At 44.7% G+C, this 20,910-nt stretch overlaps 1 protein-coding gene across 19 annotated transcripts in view; it reads right to left on the minus strand.

The window, feature by feature from the left end:
- Positions 1-9,781: 9,781 nt before the first annotated feature.
- RBM47 (RNA binding motif protein 47) overlaps positions 9,782-20,910 on the minus strand; it is a 93,634-nt gene continuing 82,505 nt past the window's right edge. For 6 of the 19 annotated variants that reach the window (XM_083630456.1, XM_083630467.1, XM_083630470.1 and 3 more), the window contains 3 exons: positions 18,929-19,135; positions 16,374-16,567; positions 9,782-15,259 (listed from right to left, as the gene is read on the minus strand). In XM_083630456.1, the coding sequence (XP_083486582.1) occupies positions 15,014-15,259; positions 16,374-16,567; positions 18,929-19,135 (647 nt within the window). In that variant the 3' untranslated portion in view covers positions 9,782-15,013. The remainder of the gene's footprint in view (positions 15,260-16,373; positions 16,568-18,928; positions 19,136-20,910) is intronic. The other 13 variants (XM_083630472.1, XM_083630457.1, XM_083630473.1 and 10 more) reach the window with 4 other exon arrangements.

Genomic DNA, 20,910 nt, shown 5'->3' on the forward strand with positions numbered 1-20,910 from the left:
GGAATGTAGCAGCCTGCCTGCTGCTGATGTCAATCCCCAATGTGTCGATTGGAAAGTGGCAGGACCGGGAATCTGGTGGAGCCAAGATGTTAAATACAGTCAGACCTTGGTTGTCAAATGCCTTGGTTCTCAGACATTTTGGCTCCCAAACGCCACAAACCCAGAAGTGAGTGTTCCGGTTTGCGAACGTTTTTTGGAAGCCGAATGTCCGATGTGGCTTCCATGGCTTCCGATTGGCTGCAGGAAGCTCCTGCAGCCAATCGGAAGCCGCAACTTGGTTTTCGAACCATTCCAGAAGTTGAACGGACTCCCGGAATGGATTAAGTTTGACAACCAAGGTACCACTGTACTAGAGTTTCTGAATCCAGATAGGTTTTTTAGACTGACATATTCACCCCATTTACCTGAAAGTGAGCAGCATCAATTCAATAGAGTTGACTTCTCAGTAGATTACCCTCAGCAGATTAATTTGTGGTAATCTATCCAATTCCTGGGGTAGCCAATCCTGATTTGTGTCTGTCTGAATGAAGGGATATCTATTCTACAAATCTGTAGCTGTCTTGTATCAGTTTAGCGATATCAATTTCCTTCCCAAAATTCCTGGTGTTCTCCCTTAGCTTTGATTAGATTTGGCCTTTGTATATTTGGATAGTCCTACCTGGAAAATGGGCTTGGGAGGTTGGAGAATTCATAGAATCAAAGCGCTGGAAGGGACCCTGAGGATCATCAAGTCCACCCCCTGCAATGCAGGGATATGTAGCAGTGTAGGGATATTCAACTGTCCCATATGGGGATAAAACCTGCAACCTTGGTGCTATCAGCATCACGCTCTAACCAACGGAGCTACACTGGAAGTTGTCATTTGGTGAGATTGCTGAAAATGTCTGTTGGAGGTCCCCAGTCTCCCTCTCTGAACTACAATTCCCAGAGGTCTGATTGCTACGTCAGTCTGTATGTGGCACGACCTTTGCTGTGGTCTAAACCACTGAGCCTCTTGGACTTGCCGATCAGAAGGTCAGCGGTTCAAATCCCCACGAAGCAGTGGGCTCCCATTGCTCTGTCCCAGTTCCTGCAAACCTAGCAGTTCGAAATCACACCAGTGCAAGTAGATAAATAGGTACCTCTGTGGCGGGAAGGTGAACGGCGTTTCTGTGCGCTCTGGTTTCCATCACAGTGTGCCATTGCACCAGAAGCAGTTTGGTCATGCTGGCCACATGACCCGGAAAGCTTTCTGCAGACAAACGCCAGCTCCCTCAGCCTAAAAGGAAGATGAGTGCTGCAACCCCAGAGTCGCCTTTGACTGGACTTAACCATCCAGGGGTCTTTTACCTTTAATCATGACCTTTGATGTGATTAAACTGCTCCCTGGTTTTCTGTTAAGCTGACTTGGCTTCCATGCTAGCTGCATGTTACGCTCCTTGGGTATCGAGAATGAAATTATTGGCTCTACAAAGCTGCCCTTTGTTACTTTTATTTACTAAATCGTCCCCTTACGGGTTTTTCCAGTTTCCTCCACACCATATTATTTCTTTCTGGTTTCATTAATACAAACACCTTTTAATGTGCTTTTAATTTCGTTCATTCACTCTGTGTCTCTTGCATTCCTCTCCCTTAACTGTCAGTGACTTGTGCATGAAGAAGAGACTTGTTTTTCTGGGCACAAGAAAAGCTGTGACTGACATTAGTGAGCATCAGGAATCAATTTGGGAACACTTGATCAAATATTGAGGAACAGGCCTGTGGAATTATAAGTCTATTTTGGAGGGACGTATTGGGGCATTCTACAGTTTTCCCCACAAAGTATCTCAACCCTTTGAACCGTTTCATCCATTGTACAGAAAATTATTAAATCCTGGTTCTAGGGGCATTTAAGACCTCAAGCTGGGTGCTCTCTCTCTTTCTGCTCCAATTATTCACACCTAGATACAATCTTAGACATTATACTCAGGGAACATCAGGATGACCTTTTTAAACATTCATTCTGATTTGCTTGCAGGAATATTAGACAACTGAAATATATCGAGTGTGGATTTCATGCTCTTTATTCAGCTCATAGTAGTGAGGAATGGAAGTTCCCCCAAAATATCTGCTTTATATACATTATTTACACAATGGGTCTCATGTGATTGGCTAATTCCAGGATTCTCCTGTAGGCCAATCAGGTTGCGGATTCACTTCCAGCTAGAGCTGGATTCGGTGGCTCCTGTGGACCGATCATACTGCTGCATTGTTCTAGGACCAATCAGACTGCTGCATTCTGAATCCTATTGTTCTAGGACCAATCAGACTGCTGCATTCTGAATCCTATTCAACTCAGTACATAACAACAACATTTGCTGTTTAATTGGCATTCATTCTGATTTGTTTGTGGGGAGGTTTGATGGGTCTAAATCTTGTCTTAACACTTTTATTCTTTCTCTTCTTTAAAGCGGATGACAATGCCAATGTGAAAAGTGCTATATATATATATATATATGTGAAAAGTTCTATATAAATGAAGTGAAGTATTATCCTGTATCCTGTACCCTGCCACCTCCCCCTTTCAGTAACACCCTGACTTTGACACCACCCTTGCTTGACATTCTTTGGCGCAAAAAAAAAGAAAAAAAGAAAAAAAGAGAGAAAAGGTATTAGTTTATTTAGAATTTTCCCTCCCAAGATTAGTTGGAAATTCAGAAGATAATGTAGCTGAGATGGAATTTTTAATTTCTGCTGAATAATCATGCAGCAAAAGGCACACCCTGGAACAAAGTTGCCATCAGAAAGACACACTCAGAGGAAGGGGACTTCCTAGCTTTTTCCTTTATTCCATCAAGTTTAAAGTAAGATTGCCCTGTAATGTAGGGTAGGCTGAAAGACACACTTTCACCAAAGATCACCCAGTGAGCTTTATGGAACCCTAGTAAGCAATAGCAATATCCCCCCTCCCACCCACCCCAAACCCCTTTCAGAGAAATGTTAAGACATCAAGCTTTAATAATAATAATAATAATAATAATAATAATAATAATAATTCCAGTTACAGATAGGTAGCCGTGTTGGTCTGCCATAATCAAAACAAAAAAATTTTTTCCTTCCAGTAGCACCTTAAAGACCAACTAAGTTAGTTCTTGGTATGAGCTTTCGTGTGCATGCACACTTCTTCAGATACACTGAAACAGAAGTTGCCAGATCCTTCTATATAGTGAGAAGGTGGGGAGGGGTATTACTCAGAAGGGTGGTGGGAATGGGTGGTTGGCAGATAGCTGTGATGAGCCTGTTGACGACTCTTAACGACTGAGATAAGAATCCAATGTCTTTGTTCAGACCAGGTCTCTCCATGGTTTTAAGTTTGGTAATGAGTTGCAATTCAGCAGCTTCTCTTTCCAGTGGAAAGAGAACTTAAAACCATGGAGAGACCTGGTCTGAACAAAGACATTGGATTCTTATCTCATTATACATGACAAAGCCATTTTTCACCTTCTCACCCCTTGCTTTTTCCTGTAAGACCTATTGCAGTCATTAAGAGTCGTCAACAGGCTCATCACAGCTATCTGCCAACCACCCATTCCCACCACCCTTCTGAGTAATACCCCTCCCCACCTTCTCACTATATAGAAGGATCTGGCAACTTCTGTTTCAGTGTATCTGAAGAAGTGTGCATGCACACGAAAGCTCATACCAAGAACTAACTTAGTTGGTCTTTAAGGTGCTACTGGAAGGAAAAATTGTTTTTTGTAATAATAATAATAATAATAATAATAATAATAATAATAATAATAATAATAATAATTTATTTATACCCCGCCCATCTGGCTGGGCTTCCCCAGCCACTCTGGGCGGCTTCCAAAAAAATATTAAAATACTGTAATACATCAAACATTAAAAGCTTCCCTTTATTAACTATGAATCCCGAAATTTGGGATCACTTCCAAACCAGTGCTAAAGTTTTGTACTTGTTTTGTGCTGTGAACCCTGAATCTTGTACCCTCCCTGAACCTGAGTAATTGACACATCAAACCAGGACGAGATTTTTGGGTGTTAACTACGAACCCCAGTTTGATAAATCAATTGCTCAGTTTTGAGGGGCGGCACTACAAAATGTGGAGTTTGTGCTACAAATCAATACAAAATGAGCACAAAACTTTGGCACCAGTTTGGAGGGGAATCTCAAATTTCAGAGTTTACAGACTCTACAATTGTCCCTATTTTCCAGGACATCCCGAATTTAGAGAAGCCATCCCAGTTTCTGATTTGATCCCAGAATGTCCCACTATTCTTTATAATGTCCCTCTTGTCATTGGAGAAATGTTGGAGGGTATAGAGTTATCTGACCCCCAAGCCTTCTGAGGGCAATCCTGTAAAGGGAAGGGTGTTTTTTTAAATGTTCAATGTTTTTCTGTGTTTTTATATATCTTGGAAGCTGCCCAGAGTAGCTGGGGCAACCCAATAAGATGTGTGGGGTATAAATAGTAAAATTATCAATATGGAATGGGACATCCCTATCTTCATCTGAAAAATGTTAGAGGGTATGAGTTCATGGTTAATAAAGCTGAGAGACCAGGGTTCAAATACCCACCAAGCTCACTGGGATTTAAACCCTGATCTCTGAAAGTTTTGGGAGGGGGCTGTTACTGATCTTACTGGGTCCCACCAGGAAGTTTGGCTGGCAGGAAGCTGTGCCACTCGGCGTGGGCACATTGCTTTGAAAGTCTTGAGAGCGACTCAGTGCCATGTGAGATGATGGCGTTGCTCCCAAAACGTTCCAGGAAGTGCAACTGAGAGGCCTGTGAGCAGCATAGCATTTTTGTTAAGTTAGATAAACAGAGAAGAAATGGGAAACCTTTGTCTACTTTTGTAAGATTCATAAAGGTAAATTGGCAGCTGCCTCCTTAAAATTTCAGAAAGAAATTACTCCCCACCCCCTCCTGTGGTCTTTCAGGAGAGTTTTGTTTTGTAGGGGTGCCATATTTCAGAAAGTAATAACCAGGACACCCCAAACATTGTTGAGCTTTTTAAAGACAAACCTCAAAGTTGTTGAGCTTTCTTCAGAATTTTCTTGAGTTTTGGAGCTGTTTTAGGCATTTTGGGCAAGATTTAACCCCCATTGCTGGTTTTCCAGGACATTTGCTTGATGTTCAAAAAATAATCCATGATGCCATTTTGGACGGAGAATTCCAGGTCGTGTCCTGGACAATCAGGACGTATGATAGCCCGAGTCTGTAGCAGTGGGAAGAATAGAGTTAGGTGAAATATACTCAGAGTCTAGAGTGGATTTCATGCTCTTTATTCAGCTCATAGTGGTGAGGAGGAATGAAATGTTTCCCCACAGTATCTGCTTTATATACATTATTTACACAATGGGCTGCACGTGATTGGCTAATTCTGGAATTCTCCTGTAAGCCAATCAGGTTGTGGATTCACTTCCATCTGGAGCTGGATTGGGTGGCTCCTGCAGACCAATCATACTGCTGCATTGTTCTAGGACTAATCAGATTGCTGCATTCTGAATCCTATTGTTCTAGGACTAATCAGATTGCTGCATTCTGAATCCTATTGTTCTAGGACCAATCAGACTGCTGCATTTTGGATCCTATTGTTCTAGGACCAATCAGACTGCTGCATTTTGGATCCTATTCAACTCAGTACATAACATAGGATTTCTGCTTTCCTGTTGGACAACCACTTTGCTACATGCATCGCTCAATCCAGGTTGGAATAAAAAGTGTTTGGACCACACATTAATTAACCACAAAACTGTCCAGATACCCTTATTATTGTGCATTTATAATGATTTGTGCTCATGATGGTATCAGGGTGGTTTTAAGACCTCCAAATAGTTGAGTTTTGTTTTATAACAAAAACGCCAAAAACCCCCACAATTTTTCGATTGACTTACCAAAGATCCAGGACAAAGTGCCACATTCTACCTTTGAAATCCCAGTGACGTCCGGGAAATTCTGGACATAGAACAGCCCTATGTTTTGTGTCCCACCCATTGAATGAATGGCCAAAACAGACCGTTTCAGAGCAGTCTCTGTCCAAAGCTCTACAATGCCTGGGCCCAACCCTGGACCAAACGTAAAGCAAACAACAGGTTATCATGACAAACAGGGCGGCTTTGATTAGCTGTCACACAGCCTTTTTAACAACACCCTGTAAAGCAAAGGGATTGGGGAATGGGGGTGGGGGTAGGGCAAGCGTTCCAGCAAGACAAAAGGTATCTGGATTCCGGTAATTTGGTGTCTGTGCTTTACCAAAAAACAAAACACTGCGGTGGTATTTGCTAAGCTTTGCAATTCCAGAGAATTGTGCAATTATGCAACAACCAAAGGAGGAAATGAATCCAGGGTAACTAAGCCTCTGAGGAGACATGTGAGACTCTGACTCTACAAGCAAGTCTTCCTTTTCACCATGCACCATTATAATGGAAGAAAGGCTGGATATGCAAGAGTGGATAAATAAATAACCATGATTTATGTCTTTATAATTACCCGGAGGCGTACGTCACCCTTCCCCCCACTTTTGTACTCTCGGTTATCTTCCTTCTCTCCAAAATAAGGTGTGATAACTGCCGGTGTAACCCACAGTCCACACCAGTAACCCACAGTAAGCCACAGTCCACACCATGCCTTTCAAGAATGTGGCTTCCCCCCAAAGAATCCTGGGAACGGAACTCTAAGGATGCTGGGAATTCTAGCTCTGTGAGGTGTGAACTACAGTTCCCAGGACTTTGGGGGGAAAGCGTCGTGCTTGAAAGGTATGGTGCAGACACTGGTGGAATCTACACACATATAAAAAAACGCTTCGAAAATACTTTTTTAAAAAAAGTTTTGAAAAATGCATGGAATTTTGCATAGCTCGCCAGCACCATCTAGTGTCACATCTGTATATTGCACTTTACAATGCATTTAAAGCATTTTATTTGCAGCTGTGTAGATGAGCCCACTGCCCCATCTTCATCATTGAAATAAGATCCAACTCTTGATCCGGTCAGCTTACAGAAGGAGGGTGGGCACCAACTTTTTCCTCAGACAGCAAAATATACTGAGTGGGTGAATTATGCTGGATTGGCCTTCACCTTTCCTAAGATTCAGGGATGGGGAGAGGGCAGAGGAAGGAGAAAGCCAGCCCTACATATTCCTTCCTCTCTCCCACCATTGCATGCACAAACATGGAGCCACCCACGCTATCCATGTATTCCCGCCCTAAAGACATAGAATCATAAAATTGTCTAATAAGAAGGGACCATAAGAGCCATCTAGTTCAACCCCCTGTAATGCAAGAATCTCTTGCCTGATGTGGGATTCAAACCCACAACCCTCAGATTAAGAGCCTCATGCTTTACCAACTGAGCCGTCCCAGCAGACATATAGAGATCAGGGGTGTTGTCATATGTGGTCCATGCATGTAATGGCTCCATGCCCTCTACAGAAAACTGCCCATGACACATCAACCTGGAAAAAACAAATTAACTTAGTATGTATCAAAAAAAGGAATTGTGCCTCAGAGGCAGGGCTAGAAAATTAAATGTGGAATTTAAAATAATAGGTTCCCACTAAGCAGGTTTAAAAAACAAAACAAAACCCAAAATGATCTTAAACTTCTTTGTTTGGGATCAAACCACCAAATGCGTAGTAGTTTAAAAGCGACATATATGTTTGTTTTTTTCTAAACACACCTTCCTTTGTGGGAAAAAGTGATTATAAGTCTCAGTTTCTTTCCCCACAGACCACATGATCCGAGCTACTTGCGAAATGTTGGAAAACGAGTTTGAGATGGACTAAGTGCCAACTACCGACTGTTTCCTCCTTCTCCTCTGTGTACTAGCTACAAGGACAAAACAGCGTAACAAGGAAGTTTGTGTTCCTTGGGAGGTGGATTAGACCGAAAGGAGAGAGAGTTAAAAGCAGCGTCGTCTCCTGTTAAATAAAATCCTCTTTAGAAAACCTCCTGTTCCTTTTGCAAATCCCAACCACAAAGACAATGGCATTGAGCACAAGAAAAGGATCCTCAGAAATGTAAACAGAGAAGCTGGGGTTGAGAGCACGTTGTGTGCGGCACAGGGTTAAAACTCCCACCGATCTTTTCAAAATAAATTAACCGTTCAGTGTGGCTTAGATGCTGGTCATTGATCTTCCCACATTCGTGTGTAATCCTTTTAACCGATGCTCCCACCAGTCCCAGCCAGCATGCCCAATGGCAAAGTAGGATGGGATTTGGAGTCCGACGACGGCTGAGAGCTCCATGTTGGATGTTGCAAATGTATAGACCACGTTCCTTGCGTCCCATCAGAATCTCCTCTGTCCCCTGTGCCAGAGGACAAGGAGGGACTTAAAGCAACAGGAGCGGCGGGAGTTGCAGCACAGTAGTCTCTGGTGGCTTACGGGGCCTTGTGTTGGACAAGTGAGCTGAAAGGGGCATGGTCGTGCTGTTATGCCAACGAGTCGGGCCTTTGCACAAGTCTGAAGAGGTAGACACCTAACTAGCTCCTTAGCAAGAGTAAAAAGATAAAGGTAAAAGACCCCTTGATGGTTGAGTCCAGTCAAATTTAACTATAGGTTTGTGGTGCTCATCTCGCTTTCAGGCCGAGGGAGCTGGTGTTTATCCACAGACAGCTTTCTGGTTCATGTGGCCAGCATGACTAAACTGCCCCTGGCGCAACGGGACACCGTGGCGGAAACCAGAGCACACAGAAAATCTGTTTACCTTCCTGCCACAGCGGTACCTATTTATCTACTTGCACTGGCATGCTTTCGAACTGATAGTTTGGCAGGAGCTGGGACAGAGCAATGGGAGCTCACTCCATTGCGGGGATTCAAACCGTCAACCTTCTGATCGGCAAGCCCAAGAGGCTCAGTGGTTTAGACCACAGCGCCGAAAGTAGCACCTCTGGAGCTGATGCAATTGAGTGTTTTTCCAATAAAGAACTAGATATCCTCATTGGGGCTGGGTGTGCTCGGGTCCTGGGGAAAAGCATCACACAACTATCAGTAATAAAGTGGAATAATGTGTGCATGGTCCAATATGGCACACACACACTCTATCAATATCACCAGCCAGCCTATATATACCACGCGATCGGGAAACTTGGCTTGGCCTCCTGGAGCGAGTGGAGGAAGCAGGCATCTGTTTTTACATGCCTCAAAACAGTGTTCCTGGCCTCATCTGAAAACAGCAGTGCCGTTAAGCAGTTTTAGACTCTGAGTTCCCTGCCCTCTTTGGATGGTAACGTGTAGGCCCTCACTGACTTGAGCATGTGAGAAGGAGACCGCTCTGCAATTGGAGGACCTCCTGACCAGTGGTGTAGCTTAGGGGCGTGTGACCCTGGGCACACAATCTGGATGTGAACCAGGCACACACACCCTGAGATCCCCCTCATGCCCTGCCGGCAGCGGGGGCTGGAGAGCACGGAGGGTGAAGATCGCTCTCTGCATGTCCCATCTGATGCACCCAGTTGTGGCTCCCCCTTCGCAGGGTCAAGGTTGACCCACGAGTCGGAGAACGGCTGTGGCGCTAGAGAAAGCTCCTGCTTTCTTGCAGGTGGTTCGGCAGCTCTGGCAGCGAGAGAAGGGTGTGTGGCAATGTTGGACCTGGGCATGCAAGTGTGCCCCTGTGCTGCTGCCGCGGTGGGCTCCCTCTGTGCCCCACCTCTTTGGGTGATATTTACCTAAGCTCCGCCACCGCTTCCGATCATTCTTCTGAGAAGAGTCCCACCCTTATGGTTCCACTGTCTGAAACGCCGAGGAAACAGACGGAGAGAACCCGTTGTTAAAAGACAATTCTCATATGGATAACCATCTGTTTTTAAGGAATGTTTTATTTACTACCTCCTAGGAAAGTACTTTTCATGGAACAGCAGCAACACCGACATTCACAAAAGGACAGGAAATACAGCAAAAAACCAACGACGCCTAAAGTAAATAGCACATTTGAAAACAAGGCAAACATACATAATAATATCTTTTTCTATAGTTTGTTCTTAACCTAAGAAAAGTTCACATTTCAAGTCATAAACTTGCCTCAGTAGTGTATAAATGAAATGGTTTGTGTAGTCAGACCACTGAGTGGTGGTTCATTGACGCTTAAATGGCCTCGATGATCCCTGCTACCTGGTGTTGCAAGCCAGCACCTTTGCACCTGTCCGGAGTTTCCTATGGGCATTTCAAAGAACATTCACTCGGTTATTTGTTGGGGATCTGCCTTTCTTACAGATGCTATACGCGTATATGTAAAATACAGTAAGAGCTTCCCTTCTGTTCAAGTACTCGGGTAGGTTGGCACAAGCAGTCCTGTTTGAATAAAGGTTTCAAAGATTGGGTCTCCCCCGTGGGAGATAAAAAATTAAGGAGATAGCGCTGCTTCGTTTGAGCATGGTCACCTGCAGCTTTTGCCATCGGCAACCGGTTTTATGAGAGATTTCACGGAAGATAGCAGAATGGGAGATGGCAGAGAAAAAGTCTGCTTGACTAACATGGGTTAAATAAAGATTGATTCAGAAAGTTGCACTCGAAGGTTGCCCCAACTTGTGTTGAGTTTCTCCATAGCTGTAGCCCATGAAAGAGGCCTAAGGTCCTACTTATGGTTTCCCCATCTGGTTGGCCACTGTGAAAAAAGGATGGTGGACTAGATGGGGTTTTGGTGTGAGCTAGCGGGACTTGTCTTACATTCTTAAGTTTCTGTTGTAGTGGAAAAACCTGTGTCTTGACTGCCCTACTTCACATCGTACCGTAACGATTCGTATGGCTGGAATGCTCCCCGATTCAAAAAGTACACAGCGAAACGCAAAACCTCCCCAAACACTAGGTGTTGGGGGGGGGAATTCTAGCCCAGCTGACCATCCAAAATGCTAGGTTTTTTTATGAGGGCTAGGCTACCTTTTTGTTCAATTATTTGCCACCCTGCCTGAATTGTGGTAAAGGTAAAGGGACCCCTGACCATTAGGTCCAGTCGTGACCAACTCTGGGGTTGTGGCGCTCACCTTGCTTTATTGGCCGAGGGAGCCGGCGTACAGCTTCTGGGCCATGTGGCCAGCATGACTAAAACGCTTCCGGCAAACCAGAGCATCGCATGGAAACGCCGTTTACCTTCCCGCTGGAGCGGTACCTATTTATCTACTTGTACTTTGACGTGCTTTCGAACTGCTAGGTTGACAGCAGCAGGGACTGAGCAATGGGAGCTCACCCATCGCAGGGATTTGAACCGCCAACCTTCTGATCGGCAAGTCCTAGGCTCTGTGGTTTAACCCACAGCGCCACCCTGCCTGAATTGTGGTAGTACCGTTCAAATTCAAATTTAACGCGCCAGGGGCAACTGGACTATGTTTAGGATCCAGGCTTTGAAGCAAATGTATTTCAAGTGTGGAAGGGCTTTTTGGATAGCCACGTGAAAGCAATGCAGCTTGTGAAAAAATAAATAAAATCAGTAGTTAACGGTGGCCCTTTGAGGTAGGGTGCACCAGTAAGCCCTCCAGTTGTGGATATTTTAAAGGACCACCCATTTTTAAAAATAAAAATAATGACTGCTACTTATTTCTATAGCAAAATGCTTTCCAGTTCTCCTGTAACATGGGGGTGCGGGAAGGATACCCTTGAGAATATTTTCATTTAGGATTTAAATTCTGGAAAAGTTTGCCGAGGAGGGCTGTCTGGATTCTGAAAACTGCACACAAAGCTCTTCTTTAATTCTAAGCATTACCTAAGCTTCTGAATTCAGCTGTTGCCTTAGGCATCTGTACATACTGAATGCCCAGGTTGGGATCCCAGGATGCTGTCTATGTGGCCCAAGGAATCCTACTCAAATCACTAGGGTTTCTGTGGTTGCTTCTAGCTCCAGCAGGTTCCCAGATTTGTGGGAGCATCTCTTTGGGGCAAATCGGTGGGAGGGTCTGCTGAAGCACCAGTGTGGTTGAGTGCGAAAGGGCTCCCTTCATGACCCCTTGGAATCCACTCATCATCTGTAGATTCATCTAAGGCACCTAAGTTTCAAGTGGTACTGGGCCACGTTGCCTAAAGCCGACCGAACCACTCATTGCAAAGTTTACTGTATTTTACATTCACTGCACTACTACAAAAAAGCCTTGAAACAGGCCACAAAACACTGCAATAATATTACTTAACCTCCTCCTCCTTCTTTAATAACCGTTGAAATAAAACATTGACTTTGTGGCACACCGCATTGCCATGTAATACAGAGAAATAAAACGACTCTTAAAATGTACTGCAAATATATTTACAGGCTTAAAAAAACAAAAAGTGGTCCATATAACTTCCTTCTCCGGTGTACATGCACGAGTCCCATTAAATGGTAATGGGAACCACGTGTGGAAAGGAGAATAAGGCGAGAGAACAAAACCCACTTAAGTACTGTATTACTATGCCCCTTAACCTCAGCAAGAAACTAACGCAGCTACTTTAATAAGCAATATTTATGGTGAACAAGAGCACGTTTCGTCCTGGACTACACTAGCGTACATTCTTTTGTCTCTACAGCATACACTAGAAAAAGAACGAAGGTTTGAGACTATACTGGGATGCAGGGCTTGTTCACATTATGGAGTTCAAAGAAGTTATTCATGTATAAAGCGCTAAAGCAGGACATGAGAAAACCCAAAGTAGGAAAGGGAATCTACTATCCCCTTTGAATCTCTGCACATGTGAGTAACCGGTATATGTAGCGAGCTCCCATGTATCTGCAGATTTTCCTCTCGGACTGTTATAAAACTTAGAATGAAGGCTGCGTGCAAATGTCATGATGCCGTGCAAATACACAAAAAGGATCACCAACTGAAAGTAGCTAAGATATACTTAGGAAGCTGAGTTCTGGAGCCTTTTATTTTTGTCCTTAAAAAAAAGGGGGGACTTTAGTTCACATGAAAAGCGTGAAGATTGAAAGTCTAGTGTCATAGAGGTGGTTGAATAAGACTCCCAGCAGCCTATGAAAGCTGGGGCACTTCAATGCCCTACATAGCTCCTCGACTTTCCTAAGGACTAGATTTTATGTGCAGGTCACAAAGGCTGACTTGCGTTGGTGCAGAATTGATATTTCCTTATCAGGGAATCCTGACTTGTTTGGGTTTGATGCAGAAGTACCACCACAGACAGTTACTTTTACCCTCTTACACTGACACCTTAGCGCATGGCAGCAGGGCAATTTCAAATTCCAGCGGCGCCTTGTGCGAGGCCAAAATTCAGCCAACCCAAAGAGGTCAAATTGGTAAGGATTTAGGACAAACAAAAAGTTATCCAAAGCTGAAACTATGGAAGCGGGCATCGAAGGCCACTGGTCACGAGTCAAATACCATGTCTAAAAAAATCTGAGAAAGATATTAAAAACCTCTTGACTCAGGGGCAAAATGGCCGGTATTCACATCATGAGACAAACAGCCCTTTAGTTCATTCTCACTTAGATTCAAGTTTTGGCTTAACCTCTATTTAAAAATGGAAGCTAAAGGCACAGAATATGAGTATCTAGAATAAATGCTGCCATTTGCACCTTGGGATACAACACCACTGATTCTCGGGAGCCAACTAACTCTACCACAAAGTTTAACCATGGTTTCTGTGCTTGTATGAATGAAACCAAGGTACAGTTGCTATAAGACAGGAACTGCACTGGGTCAGGCTGGTATCGACTACTATGGACTGGCACAGAGGTCACTTGCTACCCAATCCATTTTGTGTAGATGCCAGGGACTAAACGTGAGATTTCCTGCATGCAGAGCCACTGAGAAATAGTTCCTCCCACAAGAGAGCTTGGTTTCATGACATCTGAAGGCCTACTTTCTCATGAAGGACCAACACCAAAGACAGAAGCTTGCAGATGGAGTTTGGAGCAATCTACATACTACAGTGGATGCTTGGGCTGTGAACGTGATCCGTGCGGGAGGCACGTTCGCAACCCGCAGCACTGCGTCTGCACACGCCTGGGTCATGATTCAGTGCTTCTGCGCATGTGCAAAGCGCGAGTTAGCGTTTCTGCGCATGCACAGAAACCTGGAAGTAACCCGTTCCGGTACTTCCGGGTTCGGCGCAGTGCGCAACCTGAAAACGCGCAACCTGAAGCGTCTGTAACCCGAGGTATGACTGTACTCACATGTGCAGCGATGCCGTAGGGTTCCATAAACCCTTAAAAATAAAAATCCTAGGGCAACTGCTTCTGTAGTAAATGAGCAAATTGGAAGAATATTTCCCCTCCATGAAATATAATAGACTTGCTTCTTGCTTATGCTCGGAGCCTGGAAAATATTAAAGAATGCTGATAAATATCTAAGGTGGCTCTGTGGAGCAGGTTATTCTCAAAATTAAGCGTAATTTAACCGAGCTAATTCATAGGAGCATCTTTATATCAACAAAGAGGGGCTTTGTTGTGGCTCCAGATAACTAAGAAACCATACAAATGCCAGGACGTAATGCAGAGGTCTCAGTCACTTTCAAATTGCACTTTCCAGTTTAACTTTTTAAATAAGACACACGTTTGTATATAATTTCTTTCTTTAAAAAAAAATCTATTGCATGTATTCTTTAAATATGAATATATTCTTCAAAATATATTGTTTAAAAACTTTTCCCTAGCTGCTCAGATGCGCTTTTTCAATATTTAGTTGATATATTATTAAAGGCACTACAAAATAGAAATCTCTGGAGTGCAGAACTTGCTAAAAAATAACCTTCATACCACAAACATGATGAAAATAATTGCTAAAAACCTACCGCTGTGTAATAAACCTGGATAGAAGAATGGGCACTGGAAAAACAAGCCGTTTTAGAAATGTAGGAATACAGGCATATTAATTTTTTTTTAAAACAGCCTAAAAAGTTAGTAAAAACTTCATATGTATAAAAGATTTCAAACTCGATGATATCGTTGATATGAACTTCACTTCCAGGTTTTATCAGCAGTTTTCTGGCATCCAAATGTAAGTCATCCGCAGTAGGTTCTTTCTTCATAAATAGTAAAATGTTCCTTCAATGCAATCCCATCCCACCCCTCCCACCCCAGACCCTCCAACCCCCCCCAAAAAAGACCAGCTGTTTCAATAGGTTTGATAGACATCGTGGATCGGAACCTGAAATGTTGCAGCTGGGAATGCCTGAGGGATATAACTGGCATAGCCGCCGTAAGCGGCTGCAGCGGCTGCAGCAGCGGCATTCTTCTGTAGTGTGGCTATCGTCGCTGTGGCTGGGGCAGCGAAGGGAACGTAACTTGCACCATAAATCCCCGCAGCTGGGATTCTCTGCACGTTGGGAGCCATCGTGTACACGGGAGTTAAGGGCCGGCCCTGGAAACGACAACGGCGAAATCTCAATCCCTGAAATAGTTCCCCCCCCCCAAGAAAAGAAAGAAAAAGGTCTGCTGCAATATAGAATCGCAGAACTGCTGAGTCGGAAGGAGCCACGAGGGTCATGAAGTCGGACCCCCATGTGCGACTCGAACCCATGACCGTGAGAGGAGGAGTCTCACGCTCTACCGACGGATCTATAGCCTGCATTCCTAAGCATATTTTAGAAACCAGGCCACATCCTTTTTCTTGGAACAGTGAGAATCTGCTGTCTGTAACTTGGTCTCTTTCTGCCTTCCCCACACCAGCGTTTCTCAAACACCCTCAGTTTTTATAACATTTGGAGAATGTTATAAGAGGACTTTGCACTTCACTGTGAGGGAAGCTTTAGAAATAGGGACATGTTCTGATGATCATTGCTAGGGTTGCCATATTTTGAAGAGCAAAAAAAGAGGACACTATGACGACTCTCATTTTAAATACCCCTACTATATGTAGGCTATAGAAGCTGTGATATATTGCTGGGGGGGGGCAGGAGAAAGAGAAGAGGAAAGCAACCACCAGTTATGTCTATGTCTCAAACAGAAAGTATAACCAGAGACATTTTGACAAATTTAATCCACCCAGACGGAAATTTTACCCCTGAAAAAGAGGATGTGTCCTGGGAAAAGAGGACACATGGCATCCCTAATCATCACCTACCCCCCCCCAAACCTTTGAAATAATTTATGTTCAAATTATCTATCTTCGCACAATTGGATATGCCAGGTATTTGGTTGGGGCCCTGAAAATGTATTGGTTTGGCACAGCTATCCTGCACACACAGGGCAGGGAGATTATTGTTTTGTGCTGTTTGTATTTTTATTATGTATTTTGTGCTTTTCCCCTTGTATTTTTATGCTGTGAGCTATGGATGAAGGGCGGTGTACAAATTTGATAAATAATAACAATATGCTCACGCCAGATCCCAAATGCAAAGTAAGTGAACGAACTTGGAGACAGGTTGTCTCGTTTTCTCAACAAGGACACTCTCTCAACAGCAGCATGGCAAGAAGCCAGGCTTTCTATGTACAAGGAGGGATAATCCAGTAGAACCACCTTGATCAAAATTTACCTGAAAAGGAGGAGGGGTTGAAACTGAAGGTAATACGGCGGCGGCTGCAGCTGCTGCCGCACTAGCATGATCCTGCTGAACAGCAATGGGGCTGATGATATGCTCAACGGCGTGGATTTTCCCATCTTCAATCATCTTTGCTGTTGGCGCTGCTTGAAACACGGAATACTGGGTACCAATAGTTGGGATAGCCACTGAAATAGACCAGAACGGGATATTTTCAGTCTACACTTGAGACAATCATAATCCTGGCACTCTTGACATTTGTTGTTGTAGCTTTTAATCTAGCGTGATATGTACGGGTTCCGGAGCACATTGTGGAATGTCATGGAACGCATTCCTTTCCTTGGACGCTGTCAGGCATCAGAGGTTCCAATCCCCACGGTAAGGTAAAGGGACCCCTGACCATTAGGTCCAGTTGTGATCGACTCTGGGTTGCGGCACTCATGTCGCTTTACTGGCCGAGGGAGCCGGCGTACCGCTTCTGGGTCATGTGGCCAGCATGACTTAAGCTGCTTCTGGCGAACCAGAGCAGTGCATGGAAACGCCATTTACCTTCCCGCTGCAGTGGTACCTATTTATCTACTTGCACTTTTTGGTGCACTTTCAAACTGCTAGGTTGGCAGGAGCAGGGACCGAGCAACGGGAGCTTACCCCGTCGCAGAGATTTGAACCGCTGACCTTCTGATCGGCAAGTCCTAGGCTCTGTGGTTTAACCCATAGCGCCACCTGCGTCCCTATCCCCACGGTAGGTGGCCAGGAACGGATACGACAAGGAAAGCTCTTACCAATGCTTTTATTCAATATTCATAGAGAGAGGCTTAGAAATGCAGCCTCTTAGAGTAATGGTGTTGCTCCAAGTGAAACCCCACCCCCTACGCCTCTCCCATTATACGCCATCCCTATGATGGCTAGCCTGTGCCTTCTGCCTCTGAGCTCTCTGCTCTCCTACTTTCAATGTTCTCCGGGTTCTGGGAGAGGGGGAGTCTGGAATGCTTTCTAAAGACACTGTGTCTGTCAGCCGGTACTTATTCTCCCTCCTCTCCCATTATTTCCCAGCTTTTCCCCTCATCTGCCTCTGAGCTGTGACCTCCCTCAAACCCCTGTTGTATTTCTGAACTGCCTTCTTCTTCTCTGGAAGGGTCAGGCTGGGGAGGCGCTCTCCACCATTCCTCCTCTGCCCAGTCCCTGACAGATGCACATGAAAGCGGGTTCTCTCTCTGATATGTGCATATTTGCTCACACGAGCAGGACACAACATTACTTGCCTTTTCCAACATGTTGGACCTAGGCGGACTTAAGATGCAATCCAGTTTGATGACTTTGTGTGCACAGAGCTTTCCAAACTTTTCATGTTGGTGACACACTTTTTAGACATGCATCATTTCATGATGCAGTAATTCAGTTTTGCTAGCAAAACGGAGGTGAAACTAACTGCTTTCCAACCTCGGGAGGAATGTGGGAGCGTTTGCACGACACACCAACGTACTGCAGCCGACACGCTAAAGTGTCGCGACATGCAGTTTGCAAAAGCTCTGGTCTACACAGAAGGGCTTTTGTTTTGGCAGATGCCTCCACTAAGAGAGGAGGAGGGGAGGCCGGTTTCGCCCATTCGCTCTGCTTCCTGAAGCCCCTCACACCACCTTTCACTTTGGTTTAGAGGGTCCCCCAGATCTCAGAAGCTGATCTTCAGGGACTGTGGAGGAGAGGGGGAATTGGCACTAGGGATGAAGGAGAATTGGCACTCAGGGTGTGGGAGGAATTCAATTCAGTTCACATTTGAAGTCAAACCTTTCTGAAACAAGAACTGAAACACAGCCACCCTTTGAAATGTGCACTTTTTCCAAACTTCGCAGTGAAGTTCTCCCTCCAAGTAATGCGTACAAAAATAGAACACTTTGGTAAAGGGTGCATTAACAAATGCATATGTTGTTGAAAATAGTATACAAAAAACGCATTCTGTTAGGGGGAAATTGCTCTGCAAAAATGTGTATATTTAGGGAAAATTGCATATGAACATGTGAATGTTAGGGGGAGAAATGCACTTAAATCCTGATGAATTTCCAGGAGGGCTTACTTCACAGACTGATGTGGAAATGGATTTAAGATTGGAAAAAAGGAGAAACAGGGAGAAACTGAAATTAGAACCATGGAATCACAGAATTGTAGAGTTGGAAGGGACCACCAGGGTCCGACCCTTGCAAGGCAGGACTCTTCTGCCCAACGCGGGATTCAAACCCACGATGCTGAGATTAAAAGTCTCATGGAATATGTCCAACTTTAATCGGCAGAACTTGCCTCTCCCCTGTAGGAGAGCAAAGAGCTCAAAGACGCCATCATCCACGAGGCTGGGTTCTATAGCCTCTCCCTGTAAAGTTTGAAATAAAAGACTGTAATAAACTTTTCCTCGTATTTATACTTCCCTGGGCAACCAGCCGGGAGCCACTGATAGCACTCTGACAACTACTGTATAGGTTTGCAGGGAAAGCTGATATCTAAAAGCACCCTGAAAAGGAGAACATATTTAGCTCCCCATCTCAATAAATCATACTGACCAGTGCCGGGTTTAATGGCCACGGGGTTGACAGCAGACAATTCCAAATTGGGCACAAGTTCGTATCCTTTTTCTTGCTGTTTCCCTTTCCCTTCATGGTATCGGCTATATATGCCGCGGCCTGCAGAATAGCCCCCCAGGTACGAGCCTCTCGGGCCAGGGAGTCTGTTCCCTGCTGCACCTCGTCCTCTGCCTCGAACGCTGCCTGCTTGGGAATAGAAAACACACACCATACAATGGATCCGCTAAACTCACAAGGAAGCATTAGCATCCACTTGACTGGAAAGTCTACAATCTAATGCTGGAAGAAGGAAGGAACGAAGGAATGAAAGGTTTACAAAGAGTGCAAGAGCCTTTTGCCTTATCTGTAGTACTGAATGTAAAGCCCGGTAATTAGCTATTAGGATTGGTACATGTTTTTATTTTAGCTTAAGGAGTATTTTAGTATCTTGCTGTCTTCTTGTCTCATCGGTTGAGTGTCCTAGCAACATTTTCTAACACTGCTTTAGATGTCCGAGATACAGGTGACTCACAACTTGCGTGGGGACTTTGGTTCCAAGGATTGCGTGTAAAGTCAAAACTGCATATAACCAGGACAACCCCAGAACTGCCCCTGCACCATCGTCTCGATCTTTCTGGACCTAAGCAGGCCTTGGTCCTCATCTCCAAGCAAGGTAGAGAGATTCATGGGCTCTGGGACGCTCTCACACGAGCTTTCTGCAGCAGGAAAACCCTGCAGGCATTTCATTTTTGTGATTAAAGCTGGCCGACTGCCTAAGAGGGGGGAAAAACCCAAAAAGCCCAAGGAGTACTGAGTGTGATCTGAACACTCTACACAGCAACGTTTTGTTGCAGATCTCAGGTGCTAAAACTGATTACTGCTTGCAATAATGATAATAAGGTAAAAGGTAAAAGGTAAAGGATCCCTGGATGGTTAAAGGTAAAGGTAAAGAGACGCCTGACCATTAGATCCAGTCGTGGCCGACTCTGGGGTTGCGGCGCTCATCTCACTATATTGGCCGAGGGAGCCGCATCCAGCTGCCAGGTCATGTGGCCAGCATGACTAAGCCGCTTCTGGAGAACCAGAGCAGCGCACGGAAACGCCGTTTACCTTCCCACTGGAGTGGGAGGTAATCTACTTGCACTTTGACATGCTTTCAAACTGCTAGGTTGGCAGGAGCTGGGACAGAGCATCAAAGGTGACTATGGGGTTGCGGCGCTACTCTTGTTTTCAGGCCGAGGGAGCCGGCATTTGTCCGCAGACAGCTTTCCAGGTCATGTGGCCAGCAGGACTAAACCGCTTCTTGTGCAACGGGACACTGTAACGGAAACCAGAGCGCACGGAAACACCGTTTACCTTCCTGCTGCAGTGGTACCTATTTATCTACTGGCACTGGCATGCTTTCGAACTGCTAGGTTGGCAGGAGCTGGGACAGAGCAACGGGAGCTCACTCCGTTGGGGGGATTCGAACTGTCGACCTTCCAGTCGGCCAGCCCAAGAGGCTCAGTGGTTTAGATCACAGCACAATAGTACATATGATAAAATGATATGACCACAAGCCACTCAGTTTTGCAAGGTTTTTTGTTTCTTTTAAATCAAGGGTTCGATTTATGCGAAACAACCAACAGATAATAGTTGACGTGATAAATGCCTTTAGAAATCAATGGGAGTCGTTCATTTTTATGCAAGGATGTAATTTGGAAAAAAACGTATCCATGGGCATACTGACATCTTTGAAGTGTCACTTTGTTGAAAGAAAATAATGGAATGGTTTTGGAGATGCTGTTGGTCATAGGGAAAGAACGATGGCAGCTTCTACTAAAAGCTAGCAAAATGTGCTTTGTTCTTAATGGGCATGGTCCTTCCCTTCCCTGCAAGGACCTCCGGAGAGTGCCGTTCTTCTCTGTGCTCTCTGCACATTCCTGTAGAACACCAGGCAAGGGAAAATGCCTGTGCATTTAAGGGAGTTTGAATGCTGGAAA

This window comes from Podarcis filfolensis (genome assembly GCF_964270895.1).
Source record: "Podarcis filfolensis genome assembly, chromosome: 9".
In the NCBI taxonomy this organism is placed as follows: Eukaryota; Metazoa; Chordata; class Lepidosauria; order Squamata; family Lacertidae; genus Podarcis; species Podarcis filfolensis.